Source organism: Microchirus variegatus, assembly GCF_963457635.1.
Source record: "Microchirus variegatus genome assembly, chromosome: 20".
NCBI classification, from domain to species: Eukaryota; Metazoa; Chordata; class Actinopteri; order Pleuronectiformes; family Soleidae; genus Microchirus; species Microchirus variegatus.
In genome coordinates this window covers 20,614,314-20,639,875 of record NC_139821.1, presented here as the reverse complement: position 1 = coordinate 20,639,875, position 25,562 = coordinate 20,614,314, and the positions used below count along the sequence as shown (strand labels likewise).

General features: G+C 40.9%; 1 protein-coding gene across 1 annotated transcript in view; it reads right to left on the bottom strand.

Annotated features, from left to right (window-relative positions):
- large1 (LARGE xylosyl- and glucuronyltransferase 1) overlaps positions 1-25,562 on the bottom strand; it is a 122,543-nt gene that overhangs the window by 50,112 nt on the left and 46,869 nt on the right. Inside the window, exons 4-6 of the mRNA XM_083906821.1 lie at positions 21,196-21,278; positions 10,932-11,055; positions 10,544-10,715 (exon numbers count right to left, since the gene is read on the bottom strand). Of these exons, the coding sequence (XP_083762947.1) occupies positions 10,544-10,715; positions 10,932-11,055; positions 21,196-21,278 (379 nt within the window). The remainder of the gene's footprint in view (positions 1-10,543; positions 10,716-10,931; positions 11,056-21,195; positions 21,279-25,562) is intronic.

Below are 25,562 nucleotides of genomic sequence, written 5' to 3'. Positions count from 1 at the left end.
TTTAAAAATAGCTTCTTCACGACTCCCCGCCGCAGTCCCTTTGACGACCTTTGACCCGGAGTCAGACCCAGAGTCAGAAGACACTGTCGCTCGTGAAACACCTCCACAACGGACGTTATTCTTCTTCTGCGATTCAATGTACGCAACCGGATGTGCCCGGACTAGTGCCCGGAGCAGGAGAATCTGCTGTTCAGGAGAACAAGTGTTTACGTAACCCGACCAGGTTTTTTCAGAGATCTCGTTGAGCCCCGAGATTACAATAAAACACAGCGTTCTCAGCAGTGGCTGAACTGTTTGTTTAGAACCTTCAGGGCTTCATAAACAAGGTAATGACGCAGATACACACTAAAAAACAGCCTTAATTGGAACTTCTGGTCTAGGTCCGCTTTAAGACGCAGAATGAACTTTTTGTAAGGAGCATTTTTAGAGAGCACACATCGACACACTGGTATTCATGAGTGCACAGTTGCTGTTAATCAAACAGACAATTCACTGTGATGCTTTGATGTGTCAATATATGATCACAGACATATAAAACCCTAGTATCTGGTAAATTGGTAGCTATCACTGAAGTCAATCTGACAGGTAAGCCGTCACAGTGAGTAACATGTTTGACAGTACTGCAGGATGTTGAGAAGACAGTGAAAACACAAAGCGTTGGCCAAAATGGTAAAGTTTTAAAAGCAGTTGTCTCACAGTGGGTTGCCACTTAAGCATGGATTCAATCACCAAGCAAATCCAAAAAGCTCACAAAACTGCTCAGACACTAACCAACTAAATGTGTTTTCTCTCATTGAAACTCAGGGAAAAAACGTCTGCCTGCGCACGACGGAAATGAGGTGTCAGTGTTTGCAGAATGTTGATGTTTCTGTCACAGATTTAACTGCATGGAAAAACAAGTTGAGAAGAGGTTTGTTTTGTGGCAACTCTTCAGGGTTAGCATGAGCTAGTCATTAGCAGTTGCTGCTGTCAAAAGCAATGCAAGTGATGAGACTTGGGAAAAGTTATGATTGGTTATGATTGAGCAAAGACACCCAACCTGAGCTCATCAGGACCGAGCAAATGTTTTTGAAACTATTATATAATGGATTTATGATGCGTTCAGTGACTTTGATTCATTTAAATCATGCTTAAATGTATGACTTTGATTTACTGAGTTACTTTATATAGTGTGTAAAAAAGCTGCATCAGGCACAGGAGCACAATGGAAACATTCCATGTTAGGATGTTTACGTTTTTAAATGCATCTTCTTTCCACACTGGAGGGGGTAAATGGAGCTTTGGAACATTATGAACCAGCTCAGCAAGTGATGAAGGCTTTCTGCCAAAGTGCCAGTGAAGTTAGAACTTTCTCTGTAATACTTTTTAAATGCCAGTGGAGCTCTAAACACAGCAGAGCTGTTGTCTTTAACCTGGATTTATGGTGATTTTGTTTTTTAGCCGACACAAGGATTATAAATAAGGATTTGTATCTCCTTAGCACGGCAGCTCTGAAACGTCTGCTGCTTATTGTGTTGGGCAACAATTAAACAACTATCTCATACTTGTTCATTTGTCTGACAGCACAAAATATGTAAATATGTAAACCAGATCAAGTAAATTGCACATTCAGCTGCAAAAATTCTTGAAAAGCTGCAGCCATAATTGACTTCACGCTGCTGCACCAACTGCTCCCTGTGTTGGTGAGCAGACAAATTACAATAACTAACTTCCTGCTGTTTCATTTCCTGCTGTGACAGCGTGTGCTATTCTTTTCACCTGTGAAGTTTCTCTGAATGTGTGTGAATGTGAAGGTGGCTGCGTACCCTCAGTGGTGTGCCAAGGGATTTCATTTTTGGGGGGGCTTGGGGGAGCTGGCGAAGTAAGTGCCATTAGGCCTAGTTAAGGGGTTTTGAAAGGTTGTGTAATTAGACTTTTTGAATTTAAAAGGGGATGTAAGAGATTATTTTCTGTGTGGGATAATGTAACATGTAATGCGGACTAATCAGTCATTATCTGGGTCCCCCCCTCAGTGTAGGGCCCAAGGTAATTGCCTGCATTGTGAGGCCCTGCATATCACTGGGGCAGATTTGAGTACTACGTAGTTTGTTTGACGTCTGTGAACCGGTTTTGCGGATACAACTATGCCACAAATGTTCAGGGTATTGTCACACAACTTAATATGACTGCTCGTCAACACTTGCTGGTGCTGGGTCAAGCCAGAAGAGATTACTACATAAAAAAGGTTCAAATTTGTTGCAGTATGTAGAAGTTAGGGGTCACTGATACAATTGAAAGTGAAACTCATACTTTCATTTATCAAAAGAGTTGAATAGAACATAGTCAAGACATTGACAAGATTAGAAATAATGATTTTATGCCCTTCAAACTTTACTTTTGCCAAAGAACCAGCAAAACTGTTTTCAGCTGTGCTAACATCATTAGCAAACACAATGTACCATTGGAACACTGGAAATGGGCTTCTATACACCTATGTACATATTCCATTAAAAACCAGACGTTTGCAGCTAGGATAGTCGTTTACCACATTAACAATGTATAGAGTGTATTTATGATTAATTAAATGTTATATTCATTGAAAAATAAAGTGCCTTTCCTTCAAAAATAAGGACATTTTTAAAGACTCCAAACTCAAAGTGTTTTTAAAGCCCTAATCCAATGGTCTGTAGTTGAGTTGTCTCCAATAGGGTCACCTGTGTCCATTTAATTTTCCACTTTCAGCTATTAAAACTATCAAGACATATACAGTCATCAACTAACCACTTCATTAGGTACACAGGACACTTAATAAAGTGGCAGGAGTGTCACTCAGAGTGGTCCGCTGCTGTAGCCCATGTGTTGTGTGCCACTATCAAAGTCACTTACATCAACGTTCTGCTTTATTCTGAAGCTTAGGTTGAACTACAGGAGCTCGTCTTGACCATGTCTACTTGACTGAATGCATTGAGTTCATGCCATGATAGATAAGGAAATATGTTTGTAAAACAGTTGAACAGGTGTAGCTTTTCCTTCCCCATCCCAATAGGTGGCTCTTGGGTGAGTAAATATTGAGCAGCTCTGCTCCAGTTGAAACAGAATGTCCACCATCAAACCTTATGTAACATAACACAAATGAACAATCCCTATATCACAGAATGTCACGCCCATGTCTGTAAAAGATGTGTGAGGAAAAATGGAGCTGGGCGGTGCACACAGCTCCAGAGAGATGTTTAACAATGAATGAGTTCAAATGCATTATAACAGTGTGTCTTCACACCTGACCTCAACTTGCCTGCCCTCTCCCCATGGTACACTACCTCACAGACCTCAAATTTGTCAAAGTGGCAAGGGTCAGGGTTTGTACTCCACAGAGGCCGAGGCATACGGGAATGAGGCTAAAATTAAACATGAGGTCTTTAGTGGAGGGCTAATTTCCCCAGGGCTCCACACCTAAAGCCAGAATATCTGCTGATTAGAAATGGAGGGTTAACTCTTAATAAATTCCAAGCAGGCACCAGTGATTTGTGACAATGGATTGAATTTAAATGGTCTACGTCAACATCTTTCAGAGGCTCTGGAGTCTGTCAACAAACACAAACTGTGCAATCAGTGGTGAGGGAAGAGGAGAGGAACAGTCAGTGTTTAACCTCGCTGAGAAGAGGAGAGGGTCTGCGGGGTAAGTGAGAAAACTAGTCAAGAAAAATAGACGGCGCAAGTAATTACCTTCACCGGCGAGGTTCTGCTTCCTTTGCAAGTGACAATTAAGTTTGTAACATCTGCAGGGAGGCTCGTCTTTTACTGAAGGTGACTTGGTGAAAGAAAGTAGAATAACTTTTGTTACCCTGGAACAAAAACCTGTTCAACCTCAACACCTTTTAGTCAGACTATTGTTAACATAAGTCTGGTTTTATTCAGACTATTGTCAACACAAGTCTGGTTTTATTCAGACTATTGTCAACACAAGTCTGGTTTTAGTCAGACTATTGTTAACATAAGTCTGGTTTTATTCAGACTATTGTTAACAGAAGTCTAGTTTTAGTCAGACTATTGTTAAAAGAAGTCTGGTTTTATTCAGACTATTGTCAACACAAGTCTGGTTTTAGTCAGACTATTGTCAACACAAGTCTGGTTTTAGTCAGACTATTGTCAACACAAGTCTGGTTTTAGTCAGACTATTGTTAACATAAGTCTGGTTTTATTCAGACTATTGTTAACACAAGTCTGGTTTTATTCAGACTATTGTCAACACAAGTCTGGTTTTAGTCAGACTATTGTTAACACAAGTCTGGTTTTAGTCAGACTATTGTTAACATAAGTCTGGTTTTATTCAGACTATTGTCAACACAAGTCTGGTTTTAGTCAGACTATTGTTAACAGAAGTCTGGTTTTAGTCAGACTATTGTTAACAAGTCTGGTTTTAGTCAGACTATTTCCAACACAAGTCTGGTTTTAGTCAGACTATTGTTAACAGAAGTCTGGTTTTATTCAGATTATGGTCAACACAAGTCTGGTTTTAGTCAGACTATTGTTAACAGAAGTCTGGTTTTATTCAGACTAGTGTCAACACAAGTCTGGTTTTAGTCAGACTATTGTTAACACAAGTCTGGTTTTATTCAGACTATTGTCAACACAAGTCTGGTTCTAGTCCGACTATTGTCAACACAAGTCTGGTTTTAGTCAGACTATTGTCAACACAAGTCCGGTTTTAGTCAGACTATTGTTAACAGAAGTCTGGTTTTATTCAGACTAGTGTCAACACATGTCTGGTTTTAGTCAGACTATTGTTAACAGAAGTCTGGTTTTATTCAGACTAGTGTCAACACAAGTCTGGTTTTAGTCAGACTATTGTTAACAGAAGTCTGGTTTTATTCAGACTATTGTCAACACAAGTCTGGTTTTAGTCAGACTATTGTTAACACAAGTCTGGTTTTAGTCAGACTATTGTCAACACAAGTCTGGTTTTATTCAGACTATTGTCAACACAAGTCTGATTTTAGTCAGACTATTGTCAACACAAGTCTGGTTTTAGTCAGACTATTGTCAACACAAGTCTGGTTTTAGTCAGACTATTGTTAACACAAGTCAGGTTTTAGTCAGACTATTGTTAACAGAAGTCTGGTTTTAGTCAGACTATTGTGGCAAAGTTCTGATTGGAAGGAGGAGGGGGTTGTGTTGATGTGCAATCGACCACATTAATAGATCAGAAAATGTTCATCACCCTTGTTTCCTGTTCCTGATAAACACCAAAAGCACCACATACCTTTAACAACACAGGGATATGCACATCTAAATTGGGCTCAAGAAATATGTTCCTCGTAATCGAGAAAGTAGTTTCATTTTGTCGAAACATGAGATTTATGGTTGGAATGAATGCTCCAATGCCTTTTGGTCATTTTGGGAAGTCTCGGTCTTAATTCTGCATGTTTTTGGTGTGACACTGTGACGAGCTGCATTCAGGCTGCACCCTAAAGAGACTTCAGAGGGGCTGAAATAAATTAAATAAAAATGTAGCTACCATAAAAGTTTTAATGATATCCGTGCTGTTCACTGAGATGAGACATTGAACTCCTCAACTGGTAATGAGAATGGGGTCTGTCACCTTAAAGTGGCTTTAACTGTGTTTAAAATAACCAATGAGGTCTCGAGAAGCGACACTTAACCACAAATCTTTCGTCACAAGTCCTCAGCACTTGCCACAAACCATTCAGTACTTTGTGATTTCTGCTGTTACAGCCTTAAGGCACGGCCTTCCATGACAGGATGAATCAAAAAGACAAGAGTCTTAATGAAGAACAGACTCAGACATGATTAACCAAATCACAAAACACCGACAGCTTATACCAGAGGAGGTCCTCCGTCATGGTTGCATGACGACTGAAGAAAGATCAAGAAGGTAACTGTCTGTAACTCCATATCGGAACAAAGAGCAGATAAAGAGCTGTCATTTCCACCCACATAAAACAACCTCTTATTACACTGAATCATCCGAGTCATCTCCATATCAATTACCCACCAACACAGACTGAGATGTGGTTGAATGCTCAAGAAAATGGACATTGATTCATCCATGCATTAGTTAGGTTCATTGTGTAGCAATTATGTTTAAATCAAAGTAATGTTAGGAACATTGTTAAAAACACTGAAATATTAGGCCTGGGACTTACAGTACAGCTTTTTTAGAAATTAAGAAACATTGACACAAAACAAAGCAGAGATCACACAAAAACAAATCTAGGCCTAAATGAGAGAAACACTTTCAACAACAAATATATTTAAGACGTGGAAAAAAAACGCCTGAAGCTAAACAGAGCCTAACTGCAGTCAAAAGAGCAAGTTTAAGAGTGGGAAAACGGAGACAAAGGATGATGAAAGCATGAGAAAGTAAGTGGTGATACATGAAAGAAAGTGAGGCAGGGGGAACAAGAGAAGCTCCCAGCAGGAGGCAGCAACAAACGCAACGATAACTGAGCATGGAAGATCAAGAAGAAACCGGGTGACATCTTCACAAAGACAGTTTAGAACAGTGAGGATTCAGATTAATGTCGTGGATGAATGCAGATGTTATTAAATCTGTCTTACAAAGCTGTTGAGGGCTGGTGTGGAAATAGTTGATTGTTGAGTTTGCAGGTTATTAATATACCGACATTTTGGAATTGCATTGAGCTCCTTCCATTAGACATGGACACACACACGCATTTCATTTACTGTTCAATGCTCTGCAAAACCAGTTGCTGCTGGTGGTCGTCATACTGCACCGAAAAGGTGTTCCACTGCAGGAGTGCCACTTTCTCTCTGAACTGTTGTGTGACTGGTAACAAAGCCTCCTGTGACACTTGACACTACATAATATAGCTGTTTGGATGTAAAAAGAGCCCAAACAGTATGGTGAAAGATTAATATCAAAATGATCAATAATGCAAGAAAAAAAAACCAAAAAACGATTATGCCTACAGTACCTTTCAGGGCACTTTCACACGTACAGTTCGATTGCTTTGGTCTGCACCAGTCAGAAAAATGTTACAATGTAGCAAACGGACATGGGTAGGCTTTGCTTTCACATACGCAGAGTTCTAAAAGAACCAAAATAGACCGCGAAGACCATCGGCACCTGAACCGGACTAAACCCGCGATTTCCACTGGGCGCGTCACTGCCGAGGAACGTAAGCACCGCGGTCACCGGAGATGATCGCTGCGACTCTAATCAATGTGAGCATTTCCACCGGTCACCCCGTGGCTTCCTGCATGGATCATTTCCCGGTGGAAAACAGGGGTTATCTTGTATCTTATACCCATAATGCATTAAACTGGACCGTTTGGTCCCATTTGGTTTGGTTGCTTTCACACCAGACGAACCGTACCAAAGTAGGGCACACCAAGTCTGAGACCACCCCTTCAGGCAGGTACCGAGATTACATCCACACCTACGCAAACAAATCAAACCAAGGGACCAAACACGTTTGATGCACCAAATGCTGTAGGTGTGAAAGCAACGTAAGACTCTTTTTACCCTAAAACCAAGTTGTTACAGTGGAAACATGACTACGTTTGCATGCAAATAAAATTCTAAATAATTTAAGTAGCAGTCTTTCCAAACTTGCATGTCAGCTGGTCATTTGATGAAAGCTAAAGCCCGATTAACATTAATACGTGTGTTAGTGGCTTGCAGTAATGCCTTAAACATAATGAAACACACAGTACAACCGCACCAAACAGCCCAAAGCGTGGGTGGCAGAGGTTGCTACGTTTGAGTCGACCGTTAATTAAGATTGATCCAAATCCCTGCTGGCTGTGCTGCACTATAGGGCGGCACTACCTATAAATCTTTGAAGTGACTCACCGACTCTGCCTCCTTCTCTGCTTCTACCCACATGCCTTCCTCAATCTTTAGTCTTTCCTCACTTTCCAACCTCCCAGGTTTATACAGGAAGGTGTTGTAACGCCTCCACACCTCCTGCCTGGCCTGTATAAATGATAGAAGATAGGAAACAAGTAAGGTCTGACTGAGAAGTGCTTGCCTGACTGTCTCACTGCATCTATTTTCAATTGGCACAATGTGTTCAGGCTGTGTCCTAAAATGCCTAGATGTACAGTGTTACCCTGGAACAAAAACTTTATAGTTTGTAGATTTGTTTTGTTTTGATCATTTTTCCCAAAATAATTCAGAACTACTTGTGGTATTTTTTTGCCCTATTGAAACACAGTGTAGCCACTGTGTGTTTTCACCATTGACCACTCAAATCTTAAGTTACAAGGCTTTTCTTGAAACAGGACATAAGGCAAAAATGTCACAATAACCTTGAAATTTGACCATGAAAATCCGATCAGTTCACCCATGAGACCAAAGTCTAATTTCCCTTAAGTGGTATAATGTGGTTCAGTATAGAACATTGGACAGTTACTTGTGTTCCAGCTGCAAAAATGTGGAGGGTACTAAAAAAAAAAACCTCATCTGTTTTCATCCTTTTTGGCAACCTTCTCTTCTGTTGAGGTACCTAAAACAGTGGTTGAGCTGCACTCCATTGATTGGTCGACAGTGAATCATCACTTACACTTCACTTCCAACACTAATGGAATGGGAGAAACACAAAATGTGCCGTTTAAAAATAGCGTCCTTTACAACGGGGAGATGGGCCAAGAAAAAATGAGAAATACCACAAAATGCTGGATATTCTCTGTTGTTCAGGCCCATTTATAACGTTATCTCCGTCACTACCTTTCAAACCTCCGAACGTCTTTTGTGTTTGGTTTGGACCTTACACAATACTTCCTTTAGAGGGAAGTGCCGATTTGCAGGCATCAACGAACCTAGCAACCATTGAAGAGGATATTGTATGTTATGCTTGATCCAAAATAGACTCAAGTCTAGTTCGCAGTGGTGAAATGTAAGACTGCTGAATGCAAGTCAACCCATTAATAGGGAATATTGGCGTTGCCGGTGAGGGAGATTGACGACGAGCAGCATTTTCAATATTCCCTGACTTTTGACATCTTGCTTCGCCGGATAGCCGCTCAAATAAACATGCCTTGTCCTACATCGGCCATTGAGTGACGCCGAGCATCTGGCAGTCACTCTCCGTTTCCTGGCTGCAGGGATGAGCCAGCAAGCTCTGGCAGCCAGTTTTAAATGCCCGTAACAGACTGTACTTCGTCATTTTCCTGACTATTGACTCTATCCTGCCCCCATGATTTCTGGTGGTATTGCTCCTTTTCCTTAATTTTGTCCGTCAATTTGCAAGCCACAGAAGAGCTAACAGTGATGACAAAATGAGCGCAAAGTACGGAGGACATATCGGTCATTTGTGTTTAGCAGGAGTGCACAACGTTTTTTTAAATCAAGATCTACGTCAAAGGTTTCTAGTCTGTCGAGATCAACCACTTCACGTCGTCATCACTTCAATGACGTTATTACAACGTACACAAGAAACCGACACGTTCAGGTGGAAAATTATTTTTCTACCTCTAGCACTGGGAAGAGGAAACTAGTTTATTGTAGTCGGGGCAGTAGGCGCTGGTAGCACAAGGTGGTCAGTAGACAGTAGACTTTTTAAAAAAAACAGCCTGAAACCGATACAAGCCTGTGCAAAATTTGCGTACGGACGGTGTCCCCACCAAATATTTGGACAGAGACGAGAGCGAGAGTAAGTGAGCGAGTGGATTTTATGAGCATCAAACAAAGAAGCAGTGACTTTCTCAGGGCTGTCAGATCAGACCGTGAGCACACAGACATGGGTCGGGCTTGGGCAGAGAGTCCAAACTCTACCTGACAGATGGGGTCGTGGCACTGGAGCAGCACAGCCAAGAGAAACATAATGACCAATGAGTTGATTCGTTATTAAAAAGTTGAATTTACAGTTGTCATCGCTACATCTCGGTGATCGACTGGTAGATCGTGATGAACTGCTCGGGCACCAGGGTGTACAGCATAATGGGCCTTTACCCTTTGTTTACTTTGTTGTGTTTTTTGTAACTGACCCTTCAATCTGGATCTTCAACTCGCTGATTTCCTCAAGACGTTCTTGCGTTTTGGAGTTCTGAAAAACTGCGAACATACTGTATGCACAATCCATACTCACACACAGATGTACATACATATAGTAAAACTTTCCTTACACATCCAAACTGTGCTGAAAATGTGTGCATATTATGCAGTTTTCCCATGGTTCGGTATGCGTCACGGTTTTGGGGCCACGGTAACCTTTTTTAAGCCACTCAGAAACTACAACTACAAATACACGTGATGCAAGGAAGACGTTTACCCGGAGCGAATGTATGTCGAATATCCAACTTCAAACTAATTTCACTGCGGTGCTTAAACCGATGCTTTAACCTAACGTTCGTTTACGCTGCATTATACTGACTTAAACAAAGACGGTGCCTCTTCAAACTTTCTTTTTTCAGAGTCTCGTTCACTCGACAGACATAAAAAGACAGATATAAAAAGACAGATTACAGCACAAAACGACCATCATCACTGTAACGACCAAGAAGCCATCACAAAGCCATAGAAGTAACATTTTCAGGTTGCACAACCTCCTCGTCTTGAGTTCAGAAAAAAAGCTGTTACCTTTAAACTTGTGGAAGACGGCCCACAGCTCAGCAATATCCGTGGCAAAGGTGATATCTGTGTCCAGAACAATGACTCTCTGCAGATCAGATGGCAGAGTCTTGGTGAGCACCAGCTTCATCAGACCGTAGATCCCAGAGTAATGTTTGTTTGGGATCCATGACACCTCACTCTGAAACACAGGAACCAAAAGTTGGGATCATTGGCTGGTAAATGGCCTGAACAAACGTGTAGTTTACATAACATCGTTCCTGAAGATGTTTTACAGAGCTGATAGCCCCAGATCATCAAGCACTACAGGAGAGTAAGTGGAGCCGAACACGGCGCTGAGTGTTTCTGACAGAATCTGGGGGGTTTAGCGAGGTGAATAATAGTTGCCGTTGCTCACCTTCAGCTCATCTGCGTCGTAAAAATCAACCCTGACGGCGGGAACCATCCAGGTGTGGAACAGAGAGGACAGGATCTGTTGAGCTATGGAGTCTGTGATGAAATGGAAATGTAGCGGGTTCCGCCTGTGGACACACAAACACACACCAAAGGTTGCTTGAGTTCAGCGTTCTTTTTACAGGAACATGTTACGAGATAGATACAGGTGACAAGTACAAGGGAAACTTGAGTAAACAAGAAGAGACACTCTTAAATACAGATGTGAGTCTCACCATGCAGGCACACTGTAAATGCCCAAGTGATGTAAAACTTAGATTTTTACACTGTAATTAAGGCAGAAAGTAACACTCATTTTCATTATAGAGTTCTCCTCTTGAATAAAATTCTTAATTAATTCATTGATTTGTTGTCCACAAAGCAAAGATATTGAAGAGAAGTGAAGAAACCCGAGCACACAAGTTATGTAAATGCATGGTTTTGCGTGGGGCAACAACTATTAATCGATTACTGAATAAATCATTTACTAAGTGAAAAGTTCGCAGATTTTTCTCTACAGCTTCCTAAAAGCAAATATTTTCTGGTTTCTTTGCTCCATCGAACAAAAAAATAAATCATTAAGCACATTTATGTCTTCACATGTTGCACATTGCCGCATTTAGACTAGTGAAGCTGGGAGTTGAACCCACAACCTTTCAGCCAGGCGGACGGATCACTCTGGATTCTCCTGTTCGTCCCGTTTCATTTTGGAAATATTTGAAACCACGATTTCATGAGAATCACGTTAGATGTGAAAAAAAGTGGAGAGAAAGAGCGCAGCTACTGCCACAGACTCCTCCCACAGCAGCGGAGGGGGCGGAGCCAGGTGTGGTGCAGGTCGACGTAGAGCTGTCCGTGGTGCTGGACCCTCAAATGGAAATGTTCTTCAGCAGAATAATTGAATTCTGTTCAAGGTTTTATAATTATAATGATATATAAAGTAAACTGTATGGTCTTGGTTTGGCAACTCATGAGCGGAAAATATTTCCAGATCTCATTCTCAAGTGGCATGAAACTTATCACCCCGTCACCCGTCATTATTTGGTGTCCTCGCAATACGCGTGTCTGTATGCACGTGTGTCGGACGCATGTTTTTCAGTCTTTATGCAGTCGTAGGCGATGCAGTTAAGGCGTATTAGTATAGTGTGCTGCCCCACACACACACACACACACGGGTGCATAGCGTGTAAAGTAGGTATTCAGGACATTCAAATCAGGTCAAGAGATAGTGACACTGAACTGGAGATGCGAGCATGCCTGGGTCCCTTGTGCTGAATGACTTTGGGAATGAATGTGTCAGCTGCACTTGCTCAATAAGTACTGGAGGCTGGGAGCTGTCAAAATGTATTGGATTCATAAACGCTGTCAGCCACAGCAGTGTAAACAGAAAGGGTCTTCACATCCACAACTACAAAGCCTTAACTGGATGCTCGGGGCTGAGCCAACGAGCAGGATAAGCAGCGGTACGTGCGCTCACTCCGCGTCTCTGTGGTTATTTCATGTCTCTTTATGATCATTGTGTGTCTCTTTGTAGTCATAACACGTCTCTTTGTGTGTCTTCCGAGTTGTTTCATTTATTTTCTTCAGAGTTTCTTTACCTGTGCACTTCAGCTGTGCTGAGGCATCACAGTGTTCACAGAGAGCAAAAACTCATCTGCTGCTGCTTAAGGTCGTCAGAGACGCAGTAAAGTACTGATTATGACTGAGCCATTCATTGTTTTCAAATCAAAATCACAAAGGCTGCAAATTAAATTCTGCTATTTTATCTTTGACTGGTTTATCTTTTTTTCTAATATAACAGTAAATGCATGTTGGAAACAGTTCAGATCTTTACCATCTCATCTATACAAACACATTAGACATTTCTAATCATTCACCCTTAGCATTGATCCAGTTTTAGAAGTGTTGGTTAAAAACTTCTACCAGCCCAAATCAGACTTATGGACATATCTGGTCAGGATCTGCTCTTCCTGACTATCTGTTCACAATATATATGGCAAGTGATCATATCAGATGTGTGTGTCTGTATTATAGTCTAATCTAGTCTTCCATGTGGTCACAAGTAGTCTAAACAAAATCAACAAAATGGACGACAAAAATCTGATTCCGTTTAACTCGCCTCCCTCCACTAAAGTTCTGTCTCTCCAGATCTACGTCATTGTTATTGTTGTCCTTCGTTGTCCACACTGTGAGGGATGCAGAACCCTGGGATTCCACTCCATGCTTGTAAATACAGATGGGGCTTTTATTCTGAAAAGGAAATTATGTCATAAGGGTGTTTGACTTCCTTTCACACTCGTGGTGAATTCTGTTGAACTGTAGCTGTGTGTTTTTCTGTCATCTGGCAAAAATAGAACACATGCCCGACGGAGCCGGTACGCAACACGTTGATTTAAGTCGACGGGTATCACTTCCTCGGCAGGGAGACGCTACCCAACGGATACACATTCAGTGGAATCCCGGGGGAAATGGGTGTGTGCGTCAGGAAGGGCATCTCTGCCAAATCAAATATGCCAGATCATTGGTTGAAAGAAACCACTGTTGACTTTTTGGAGGAGATGAGAACTGTTGTCTCCTGTATTGAAATCAGAGATTTTGCGGTGCTGTTGTAGGACTGTTGATGCCTCAGCCTTTGTTCCTGACACAGAGGAGTTGTCATGAGTCCAACCTGAAGAGGTTTGAAGCTTTAAAAAGAGAGAGGGCTGCTGAGGACAGCGCTGGACTCTTGTGAAAGGACAGTAGACTGAATACAGCTCACATGGAAAAGCATCACTCACACAGTGAGCAATTCTACAGGGCAAGAGACAAACTGAGACATGACTCATTAGTATTTAAAATGTATTTATTGTTTTATTTGAAGCTTAATTATAAGGATGAAAAATTAGAAACCTATTTTACTTAATTTAAATGTATTTTAGTGACATTTAACAGTCTGCTTGCAGTACCTTAAATAACCACGAGGTGAGACTGACATTTTGGGCTTACTGTTTCATAATATTTGACAAGGTCACTTTATTTAGACTTGATTGCTGTTAGCAGTTTTATAGACTATAGACTGCTCGTTTGACTCATTTCCCAATTTGATGTTAGAAATGTCATCTCTCGCTAGAAGCATTTTAAGAGGATGCTAGGAGACCACAGTAATTAGCGAGCCAGGCTTACTGTCCTGTGGCTGATTTGAGTAGGGGATGAGTGCGGATCCTTATTAGCTAAAATAACTCAAATAAAGAAGAAAATGTGTTGTGTGCAAAAAGTGTTGCTAACCTGCACCCACAGCCTGAATCCACAGTGCTGTCCATGGTGCTGAAACTACAGTCTCAGTTACTGAACTTTCTGTTATAAAGTAATTAAAAAAATGCAGCTAATTAATGAGCTTTTCTTTAGGTGGAAAATAATAATATTACTATTTATTGTACTAAAAACCAAAATGTATGAACAAAAGTCACAGCAAATGTAGAAATATTGAAACTTTTATAAAGACCACTGAAATTATTTAATTATTTAATTTGGTGCACTCCCTGATTTGTTCTTTGCACTCCCTGATTTGTTCTTTGCACTCCCTCACTTGTTCTTTGCACTCCCTCACTTGTTCTTTGCACTCCCTCACTTGTTCTTTGCACTCCCTCACTTGTTCTTTGCACTCCCTCACTTGTTCTTTGCACTCTCTGATTTGTTATTTGCGCTCCCTCATTTGTGCTTTGTGCTCCCTGATTTGTTCTTTGTTTGAGCCGTTTGAAAATATTGACATAAATCTAATTCCATATAAGTGTCGCTGTCAAAACTTTACTAAGGTAAAGCATTAAAATCGCAGACAGAAGAATTGAAGATGGAGGTTATGATGCATTGATGCATGAAAATGTTCTCCTTATACTTGTTTAGTACGTCTGTAATGTCGTTATTGTGATGCATCAAAAACAAAGCCAATCTGGGAGAAAACATTCCTGACGAAACATAATTTGAGGTTCTCCCTGAAGTTGTGTGGGGATGTCATTTTTTTGCGAGACAGTAAAAAGTTCAGGAGTAAATTCTACTGCTTACAAAACCTCATCCTTCAGCAGTTTCATTTGATAAATGCTTCTTGTCCCTCTTGATGAAGGATGCAGTATAAAAAATGAGGTTGCATTCTTTCTGTTCAACAACAACAATTACACAAAATTATGCACTGCAGCTTTATACAGTTTGAGTTATGGGGTGTGAGTAACTAATGCTTGTGGAAATGTATCGAGGATATTATTGTTGATTTGCATTTTTTGTGCAGTGTTAACATGACATAATGATGTATTACATGTCTTGTGTATAAAGATGCAGTATTATATATATGTTAAAAGTAGGTTTCTGTTATTGTTTGGTTTACACTGTGTTTTTTTTTGTCTTTTAATGTATAGCCCCAGGAAGTATAGTTGCAAACAACGATGTCTGCAACTACTGGGGATGCAAATGAACAAATAAACATACATTATGCAGTACACACTGTGGTGGACTCTGCATGCTTTTCAGCCAGTCTGCTAATAGCCATGATTCATGTTTCCTTTCCTCTCCACTACAAAGTAGACATTATTTTATTACATTGACCTCAGCATTAGGAGCAGGGCCAAATTTATTAAGTACCTTAAAGTCACACGAGTGCTAATTATGTGTTACTAACCTACTGGACCATATAGTTGGGGAATTAAGCCATTTGGGACTGCGATGTCCGGGAAGTTCAGGCTGCACAGTGGCCACAGTAGATCACTCACTGGTGCATTTGTGGCCACACTGTGCTGTTCCTGAAGTCAAAGCAGTCATCTTGTGGTGTGTGTATGTGTGTGTGTATGTGCGTGTGCGTGTGTGTGCGTGCATCTCTGGGGTGTGCAGCCAGCGAGTGTTTAATATAGCACTGACGCGTTCTACTTTGCACTGAGCGACATCAAGATTAAATCTGTAATATGATGTTATTATTCTGCTTGTTTGGTTTTTTATGAATGGAGACAATTTAATATCATTGTATGCTGCGTGCTTCATCATAAAAAAGGGCTCTGTCATGCAATACTATCAGACCTGACTGACGGAGGATTTGTTTGAATACAGCAGCAGAGCAGGGGCGAGATATGTTAGGTGGGAGATCATGTTCTGGAACAATGAAAAATGTCAGTCAGCTGTGGAACAGCTCATTGATGCATCAATGAAACTGCCATCTGCCCTTCCCTCCCCTATGTGCGTATCCCTCTTCATGCACAAATTGCGCATCCTCAGAAGACAACACCAGAGCTTATGCTAGCTTGCTAAATCCAACGAGACAGTTGCAGAAACATTATGGCAGAAAAGGTAACAACAACAGGTGTTTTTTGCCAAGAAAAAGGCTGATGCAGAGCAATCTAGGACCAGAGTGAACATCAGTGCTGAAAGCTCAATAAGGGCTGCAAAGGGATTCCCTGGTGGCTCTGTTTCTACTGGACAAGCGGGTTCACTTTGTGTCTTTGTGATCTTTTGAGAACATTTGTCGTTTTCCAGCATCACGTTGTCATTTGAAGTATCCAAAAAAAGTTAGCGTCACAGAAAAGCACAGAAAGTTACAGAGTGAAATCAACTCTGGAGCTCTGGAGTAAGTCTGAAGAAAGGGGCTTGGACCTTTGAATTAAAAATGCAGCCTGCTTGAACTGTTTTTTCCAGGATCTGAATGTGAGAGTGGTTTGAGTTTAACAGTTACACACTACAGTCTCTAGGAAAATACATTTTGATGATACTCTTCTGCGAACCATATGAAGAGCATAGCAGTATTGCAACAGTATTTGCTGGTGCGCACCACCATGTGGGTGTGACACAGTTTCTGGCTGGTTCCTCGTCCCGTCTTCTGAACACTTACACTAAACCTGCAGACAGGAGTGGAGTAAGAAGAAACACCTTCTTCCCTGTTTTGTTTCTCCTACAGTTACCTGGATTAAAAGGGGCTTTATGTAAGAATGTATGTCTATATGTATGTTTCATATCAAGTCATAACATGACCAGGATGTCATTAGAGATAAAGGAAACATCTCAAACTTAAATACTGGCTTGACTGATTACAAATGTGCAGCCAATATAACTGCAGTCTATGAACTTGTTGTCTGTGGATATCAAATGTCCATTATGGTATGATCCATTATTGTTGCCTCCTTCATCCCAAGATGATTCTCTGTCGCTGTGACACGTTTCAGTTCAGTGTTTAGTATAAAAATAAAACAGGGTGGGATATTTATGAATGTGTGTGTGTATGAACACAGTGTAACTCTGGGTTTTAGAGCACCTCCTTTTTTCCCGTGTTCCAGAAACTTTGGCAACGCAGAAAACTGTTTTGAACACTGAACACACTTTTTCACGTCTTATTTTGTTGTTTTTACTTTGGTCGGTGGTCTACACCAATCTATGTTTCTCATTGTTTAGTTTCATAAGGTTTAGAGAGTCTTATTTTTATTTTAGTGGGGAAAAAGTGGGGTTTTGGCTGCCATCCCCGTCACCTTTTTGTTTCATTAAATGTAAATGCATACGGCTGGTTTATTTATGTTGTGTTTTAAATATAATATTATTGTGTGCACCTTTCCCTGTGTGGGTCCCAGTTATTGATTTTTTAAAAATGTGCTTTTATCAGATTTGACTTATGATTCCATATATGTAGCCGTTATATCCCAGTAACCATTAGCTGTGTCTCTCCACATCCATCTCCATGGGAGCCTGAACTTGGTCTTATACCGAGTGGCATCACTTTCCTAGATGGACTTTAATGATAACAATTTCCTGGTTCTCGATGTGGTTTGGTTTAGACTCATAAAGCACCTGGAAAAGATTGTGGCTTTTTCTCATCATGTCAACTTCTTCTCCATAAAAACAAAAACAAAATGTCCTCATAACATCATAAGAATACACAACAAATGTCCCAGTGTTTATCTCCTTTATCTCCTTGGCCCCTCCTCCTCCCCCTGAGGAAAATTTCCTTTAGAAATGTTTAGATATCAAACTATTTTATCCTGCACAGAATGTACTACTGTAATGTTTCCAATGATTTGCAGAAAAGTGAAATAACAATGTATTTTCCTGATAGACCATGACATAATAAAAGGAACGTATATCGTCGAAATGGCAAATGTAAACAGTTGGACCTCCTTCATACGACGGAGCAACTTTTCATCGAATATTAAATTGTCCTCTAAAAGCATAAGTCAAGTGCTTACAGGCCTTTGGAGGAGACTCAGTGGAGCCTGGACATTATTCAGCACAATGTCAGTGCCTGCAAGCAAAGGATCTGCTGTAATATATAATATGGGAGAATGAACTGCAGAGAGGATTTGATAAAAGCTGCGGGTCATCTTTTCACAGACTCAGTCATTGTCTCATCCCATGCTCTCTCAGTCGCTCTGAAGCCAGACGACAGCCCAGCGGGCGGAATCTCAGGCGTGGAAGCGCCCACGTATGTCACCGGGATGCAAAACAACAGTGAGTCAACATGAAAACATCTCCTCTGAGTATGTTTACTGTGCTGCTGAAAGCCTGACCCTGCCCACACCTACCAACTGCACAGATTACACTTGTGACCACATATATACAGTATATATAACCTATATACACATGCTTTGCTTTAAACTTTAATAGAGCTAAACCATTATTAATCAATTACTAAATTAATTGACAACTACTTTAATAAATCATGAATCAGTTTGAGGATTTTTTCATTATTAGAACAAGTTTTAGCTTCGTAAATGAAAATGTTCTCTGTTTCTTTTGATCAACATTGATCAACATTTTTATTACTTTTCTGACATCTTGTTGTTATAATGATAACAATAATGATAATAAAAATAACTTTATTTATAAAGCACTTTTCATACATTAAAAGATGGAGCACAAAGTTCTTTACAAGTTTAAAAACAATATGGACCAAACGATTACCCGACTAATCGAGAATAAAAGAGAAGAGATTCATGGATTATAAAAATAATTGTTAGTTGCAGTTCTCCACTTAAAGCACTAACTATTGCATGCACCTCATTCTGGATGCATGACTGCAACTGATGATTATCATTATTATTTAATCTGTCAATTATATTCAGATAATTAAGTTGTTTGCTCCATTTTAATTTTAAATACAAGCCAACTGTGACAGCATAGACACAGAACTTGGGCAGAGGAAAGACAGAATTTACATTATATAATATATTATATATTTCTTTTTTTTCTTTGATCCTTATTTCATCAACTAGTAGATACAATTCATTTAGTTTTCTTGTGACTTCAACTTCAGCACAATGAGAATTAAAATGAGAAAAGTGATGACTATCATACTGTTTATTAAGCATTTAATAGAGTTTTTTTTTCTCCAGTTTTATCTTATTTCCTTATTCTTCTCATGTTAGATATTTCATTATTCTATCAGAGCGGATTTTCTTCAAAGCAATTGAACATTTGTGTTGTTCTTGTAGTGATAAACACAACAGTAGTGAGCTGCTGATAGAAGACAAATCTTGGTACTTCAGGCTTCAGACAGAATAAAAGTGTTTTGTTTCCACTGACCTGACTGTAACTGGGCTACACTCTGTAAACTCAAAACCAAAAACCAAACAGTTCGTCCTTATATATACACATCTGACTATTTGGAAATGTACATATATAATGTAAAACAGGCAATTAGGGAGCAGATATGCTACAGTGCTTTTACTTTGAAAGGGCTACACCTGACTTGTGTCTCACTTGGATAGAGCAGGGCTTTATTGTGATAACAACAATAAAACGTACATGCACTGCTCAAGCCTGCGTGGCCCAGGTATGACAATAGAGCCATTTGCTGTGGTACTTAGGTTTAAGGAGACACAAACACAAACACATAAATAAATGAGCATCATTGCCAGCAGGAGTTCAAGCTTACTTTCTATCACGATGAAATCAAACCATAATTGCTCTTATGATTAATTCTCCTGCAACTCTACAGCTAATTAACAAGTGCTGTAAGACACCGCGATGCTGACTGATTACTGATGGATCCTCACATCTCCAACGCATAATAAACCCTTCATTATTCATGTTTATATACGACTAATGGCACAAACTGAACAGCGAGCCATGTTTCACGCTGTTAAACATTTAAATGCTCCCATGTCACATTATGTAAGTGCTGCTCTCCATCCTTCAGGTCCAGGCACTTCTCCTCCATCACACGGCGCAGCTCTGCTCACGGTGCTTTGTGATGAAGTGGTGAAAAAAGCACCGGATACCACTTCATTTGATTTTAGCAGGATGTGGTTTAGAAATACCTGTCCCCTAACTGTGGCATGTTTGACGGGGTTTAGAGGCTGTTGGATTCTGGCGGAAGGTATTTTGGACCATTCTTCTTTACAAAACATCTCCAGTTCAGTCAGGTTTGATGGTTTCCGAGCATGGACAGTCCGCTTTAAATCACACCACAACTTTTCAATAATATTCAGGTCTGGGGACAGAGATGGTCGTTCCAGAACGACGTGTTGCAATGTGTTACTGTACATTGCCATGTGTCCTGTTCTGTTATGTTGCGCTCTATTACTGGATGTTACAAAACAGTGTGTTCCGTTAGCTGGGCGATATGGCCTCAAATCAATATCACGATATATTGGCAGCTCACCTCGATAACGATAAATGAACAATAAGTATGAAGTTGCTAAATGACATCATCGCCTAATTTGCATAATTGACCATTTGCCTGATATAAGTGTCCGAGTGTCTGAAAGGGACATGAACATAAAAGGTAGCCTGCCTAGCTACACACAGCCAAAAACAACTTTTATTTTGTTTTCTTTTTCTTGAAATTATCAAATCGTAATTTTCGATAATGATAAATTTTTGATATTTCGCCCAGCCCTAACTTGTATTACTGTTTAGTAATCGTACGTTACTCTGCAGATGTGGCGTATGTTACATAATGGTTCAGACAGTCCGACGGACGGACAGATGGACATTTTATTTAGGGATGCACCGATCCACCTTGTTATTACTTCCGATCCGATCCCGATACCCGTCTTTACTGATACTGGATCGGATCGGCCCCATCCCTAATTTTATTCATCCCAAAAATCCCACCATGTTGCCTAGAGTTCAAGTTTGTACAAATTGTTGTTGTGGTCAACTGCGCCCACACAGATTGAATAAGGTATTCATAAGGTTGCATGATAATGCATGACTGCCCAAACAAGAACACAACTTTGGAAGAGAAGAAGAAGAAGAAGGAGGAAAAAAAAGGAGCTCTGCTGTACCTGTGGAAAAGGACGGATTTCACCAGCGTCACCACGTCTCGACTTGCGTTGTAACCTGCACACACGATGGCCACATGGATGGTCTGCGGAGGGAGAAGAGCGCAGGATTAGGAGAATATACCCATAACGACACATATTTCTACATGATTTTGGGTAAAACTCCAGTGAGTTCTGTGATAACAGAATAACAACGCTGTAAAACTGTGATGAGCAGAAAAACAGTGACCTTGAAAAAGTCCCGGAACCCACTGGTACCTTTTTCAGTACTTGATTCTCTTTATAATAACAAAGGGACTCTAACACACAAACACACATTCACGGCTATTTGCACCGACGTGTACATGATTCTTAACTTTATGATTAAACTGTGCTCGGCTTTGACCGCTTTCTCCCTTTGAGAGCAAAGTAAAGACCTTGTTGTTTCGGTGACCTTTCCCTCTTCTCTCTCCCCGTGCTGCTGCTGCTGCTGGTGCACGGCCAGAACAGCTGATCACAGGAGCAAGATAAACAGCCTGTTTTGAAATTATTATGATCAGTTTTCGTTCACTCTCACTTTGTACACTGTCGGACCCGGGCAGCGCCGTGGCTCACAGTCAGAGGTGAAGCATTTCATTACTAACTCACTTGTAGCTCCCGTCAGTCGGTGCATATTCTGTTGATAAAGTTAGGGTCTGTATCATTAAAATAACTCAATCCTAATGACAGCTGTCTGTAGAAATGAGCAGAAATCATCACTTCATGTAGGGCTGGGCGATATGGCCTCAAATCAATATCACGATATATATCGAGCAGCTCACCTCGATAAATGAACGATAAGTTCAAAGACGCTAGATGAAGTAATTTGCATAATTGTTTTATGTCTGATATCAAATGCAGTGATTTATTTTGTGTGAGACTGAGTAAAAGAAACATTTACAGCGCTCTGACTCACTGCCTGAGCCCTTGATCGAGCATTTGTGTTTTTTCTCCCTCATCGTGTTCGCGTGTTATGTCGTATTGTGTGAAAGTGTAAAAACCTGCAACCTTGTTACAGAGGGGGTGGAGTCACGTGACCACACACGCTGTACACAGCCGAGTGTCTTAAAGGGACACGAACACACTGTAGCCTGCCTACATACACACACAGCCAAAAAACGACTTTTATTTTCTCGAATATATTGACCTGGACAAAATGACGTCGATTATCGTCGTAAATTTCGACAGAGATACATTTTCGATATATAGCCCAGCCATAACTTCGTGCATTGATGAGTATTGCAATGTCCTTCTCTCGTCTCCCTTCACCATGTACGACTGTTGGTCTTAAGTTCAGACACGTGACCGCTTTTAATATTCAGAAATCACAGCCGGTTCCCCTCCCCCACGGCTCTGGCTCACGGCCACAGCTGTTGCCAGCTTGACATGTCAAAACTCCACGCGTACGTTCCTTTCCGAGTTCCCCAGTAATGGCCCGGCAGGTGTGGCTGGGCCGACCCCACCGACTGAGCAGGGGTCAGCTGGTTTAAATGCTGCAGCAGACGCGCGACAGTCGGACCGCCCCCCGACTCCGGTCTCCCTGCACTCGGCTGGATCCTCGTACGAGGCCTGAGCTGTGGCTGAGATCTGTCCGTGCGAGTGACAGCTGATTTGGGAGGAACGCGGAGGGTGGTGATAAAAAAAAAAAAAAAAAAAAAATCTGGGGCATTTTCAGAGCGACACACTCCAACCACACACACACACACACCTGCCTGCGAGACAGTGAGTGTTGGGAGGGAAGGCAGCGCCAAAGCTGCTGTTGTTATTCTCAGTCTGTCTTATAATGACATAACATGAAATAGAATAGAATAGACGGCTTTATTTATTTATTTATTTACCAAATCATTGTTGTTTTTCTCCCTCTATTATATCTTCCTCTGTGTTCAGACGGCGTGCAACAACTGTAAAAGATGTGGTGAGCCACACATGAAGATATCACAATACTGCATGAGTATTTCCTATAATAATTATTTATTTATTTTATGATATATTTGGGAATATTAATCTGACTCCCAATCATGTTCTCAGGGTGTGTTAGTTCAACCTTTGAAGAAATATGATTTGGTACACTATGCAGTAGACTAACATTTTAAGAAGTATTCTAAAAGTCTGGACACGGTGAGCTGCAGCGTGATTTGATCAGCAGCACTGACACACCTGGGTCGTGTGTGTCAGCAGCTTGCATAAAAACTCTGAGGTTCAGTCTCTGTCCCTCCTGACTGAGACAACATTTGGTTTGTTTGTTTGTTTGTTGGTTGCACCTATATATTTGTCCAGTCACGCACTCTCTTACCCTATAAGAGAGTACAAACACATATAATTCTATGTATTAGTCTTCCTTAATAAATAATGTGTGAACTGTGTGCCTCCTGCTCTGTTGTCATTGCCCTACAGCCCCGGTTTGTGTAATTAGATTTTTTTTTCCAACCTCATAATGTTCTAACTGTGCGACAGCCATCCATCCATCCATCAGTCTGCTATTGCGCTTTATCTTCTTAGGGTCACCAGGGAATTGAAGCCAATTCCAGCTGATGTTGGATGAGAGGCAGGCCACACCACGGGCTGACACACAGAAATAAATCATTCACACTCTCATTCACACCTACTGGCAATTTGGAGTCTTTCCAATTAGCACGTCTTTGAACCTTGGGTGGAAGTCAAGATGCCTGGAGAAAAGCCATGAATGCACAGGGAGAATATTGCACACAGGAAAAAGGCCTCAGGTTTACACCTTCGACATTGTTGCTATGAGGCTATGAGACATTCGCTATGTTTACTTTAGTTTAGTCCGGCTTATACGAGACATTTGAAATACTTGTTGACATGTTGATTGTGACTCTCCAGAGTAAGATGAATGGAGGTCAATTAGAAAGTTGACGATGGGAGGATATTGCAGATCCTCTCCGGCTGTTTCTAAAGCTCGCTGAAGGCATTATAAGGATCTAATATTCAGTCAAGTTTTACGAAATGTCAATCGATTTCAAATGCATTTAAAGTGCACAGAGAACTCTGAGAGGTTGAACCCAGCACCGGTCAGATTCCAACTGTATACCAAATGAAGTATCACCAAGGGGTCGCCAAAAAAACGCGAGAGTGAGAGGCGAGAATAAAATAACAGAACTCCTATATGCGGATGACCAGGCTATCTCCAACTACAAAATATACTGGAAATCTACGATCATACATTTAATCGCTTTGGTCTACAAATGTCATATACGAACTGAAGACTGAAACTGGCTTCCAATGTTGAGGAAGATATCCAGAACAGTGAGACACTTGCAAAAATAAATGACACAGACATAAAGAATGTTAGAAGCTTTCGCCATCTAGGATACACGGTCAGTCTCTCAGTCTCAGAATTGGCTCAGCGTTTGAAAAATGGAACAAACTGAAGCATGTCCTCACAGATCGCAGTATAAAAATGGCCACCAGAGTTACATTTCTGAATGCGTGTGTGAGATCTCGACTACTTTATAGTGTCCAGACCTGAGAAAGAACAAAGTCACATAGAAAGTATTTGGCCCGGTTTCTTGAGAAGGATGGTGAGAGGAGGATACAAAAGAGTGAAGGATGAAAGGAAGGACGAGGAAGTGGTCAATGATGACGAGGGATGGCGCAGAACCTACGCCGCATTACCAACACAAGGCCAATGAGAGACATCTGAAGTATCTAGCTCATAATGTGTAGGATGGACAATGCAGAGAATGGACTGCTATTGAGAAAAAGCTAGGTTTGGATTCCCAACACCCCGAAAGAGAAAATAAAGAAGAAGATGAAGTTGATTGTTGCTGCATAATTGGCTGCCAACGTGTCGGTTCATACAAACTGAGTCACGTGATGGCAGGAGCTCTATATTAGGACAGGGACAGCAGTTCAGTTGGTGTCGTCAAGCTACAACCTTAGCTTGACTTACCTGTACATAGAGACATATGGATTAATGCTGAGAAGTAAAACACTGTGGTAAACACTGTACCCTGAATTAAAAATTAACAACCTGATGGTCCTTTTTGGTCTTTTCCACGACTGAAATGTCTGAAGTTTAACTTCTCTGCTGCCGTCATCCAGACACATTATTAGTGACCTAATAGCTGATGGTGCTGAGAGGAACTATCAGTGCAGGGATCACGTCTGTGTTACAGCCCTCTGACAGAGAGCTATATCCCAGCAAACAGCAAACCAACCCCATCACTGCTCGAGGATTAGGCTAATAGGCTAAAACCAGCCTATAATAGCTTCTTAGCATTTACTAATGGCATGATGATTCCTGGAATCAACCGCTGAGGTCAGTCCAACAAGAAAAGTCTTTGAGTGCTCTGCTGATGGTGGAGCAGTTATAGCAAAGCAGACAGTCA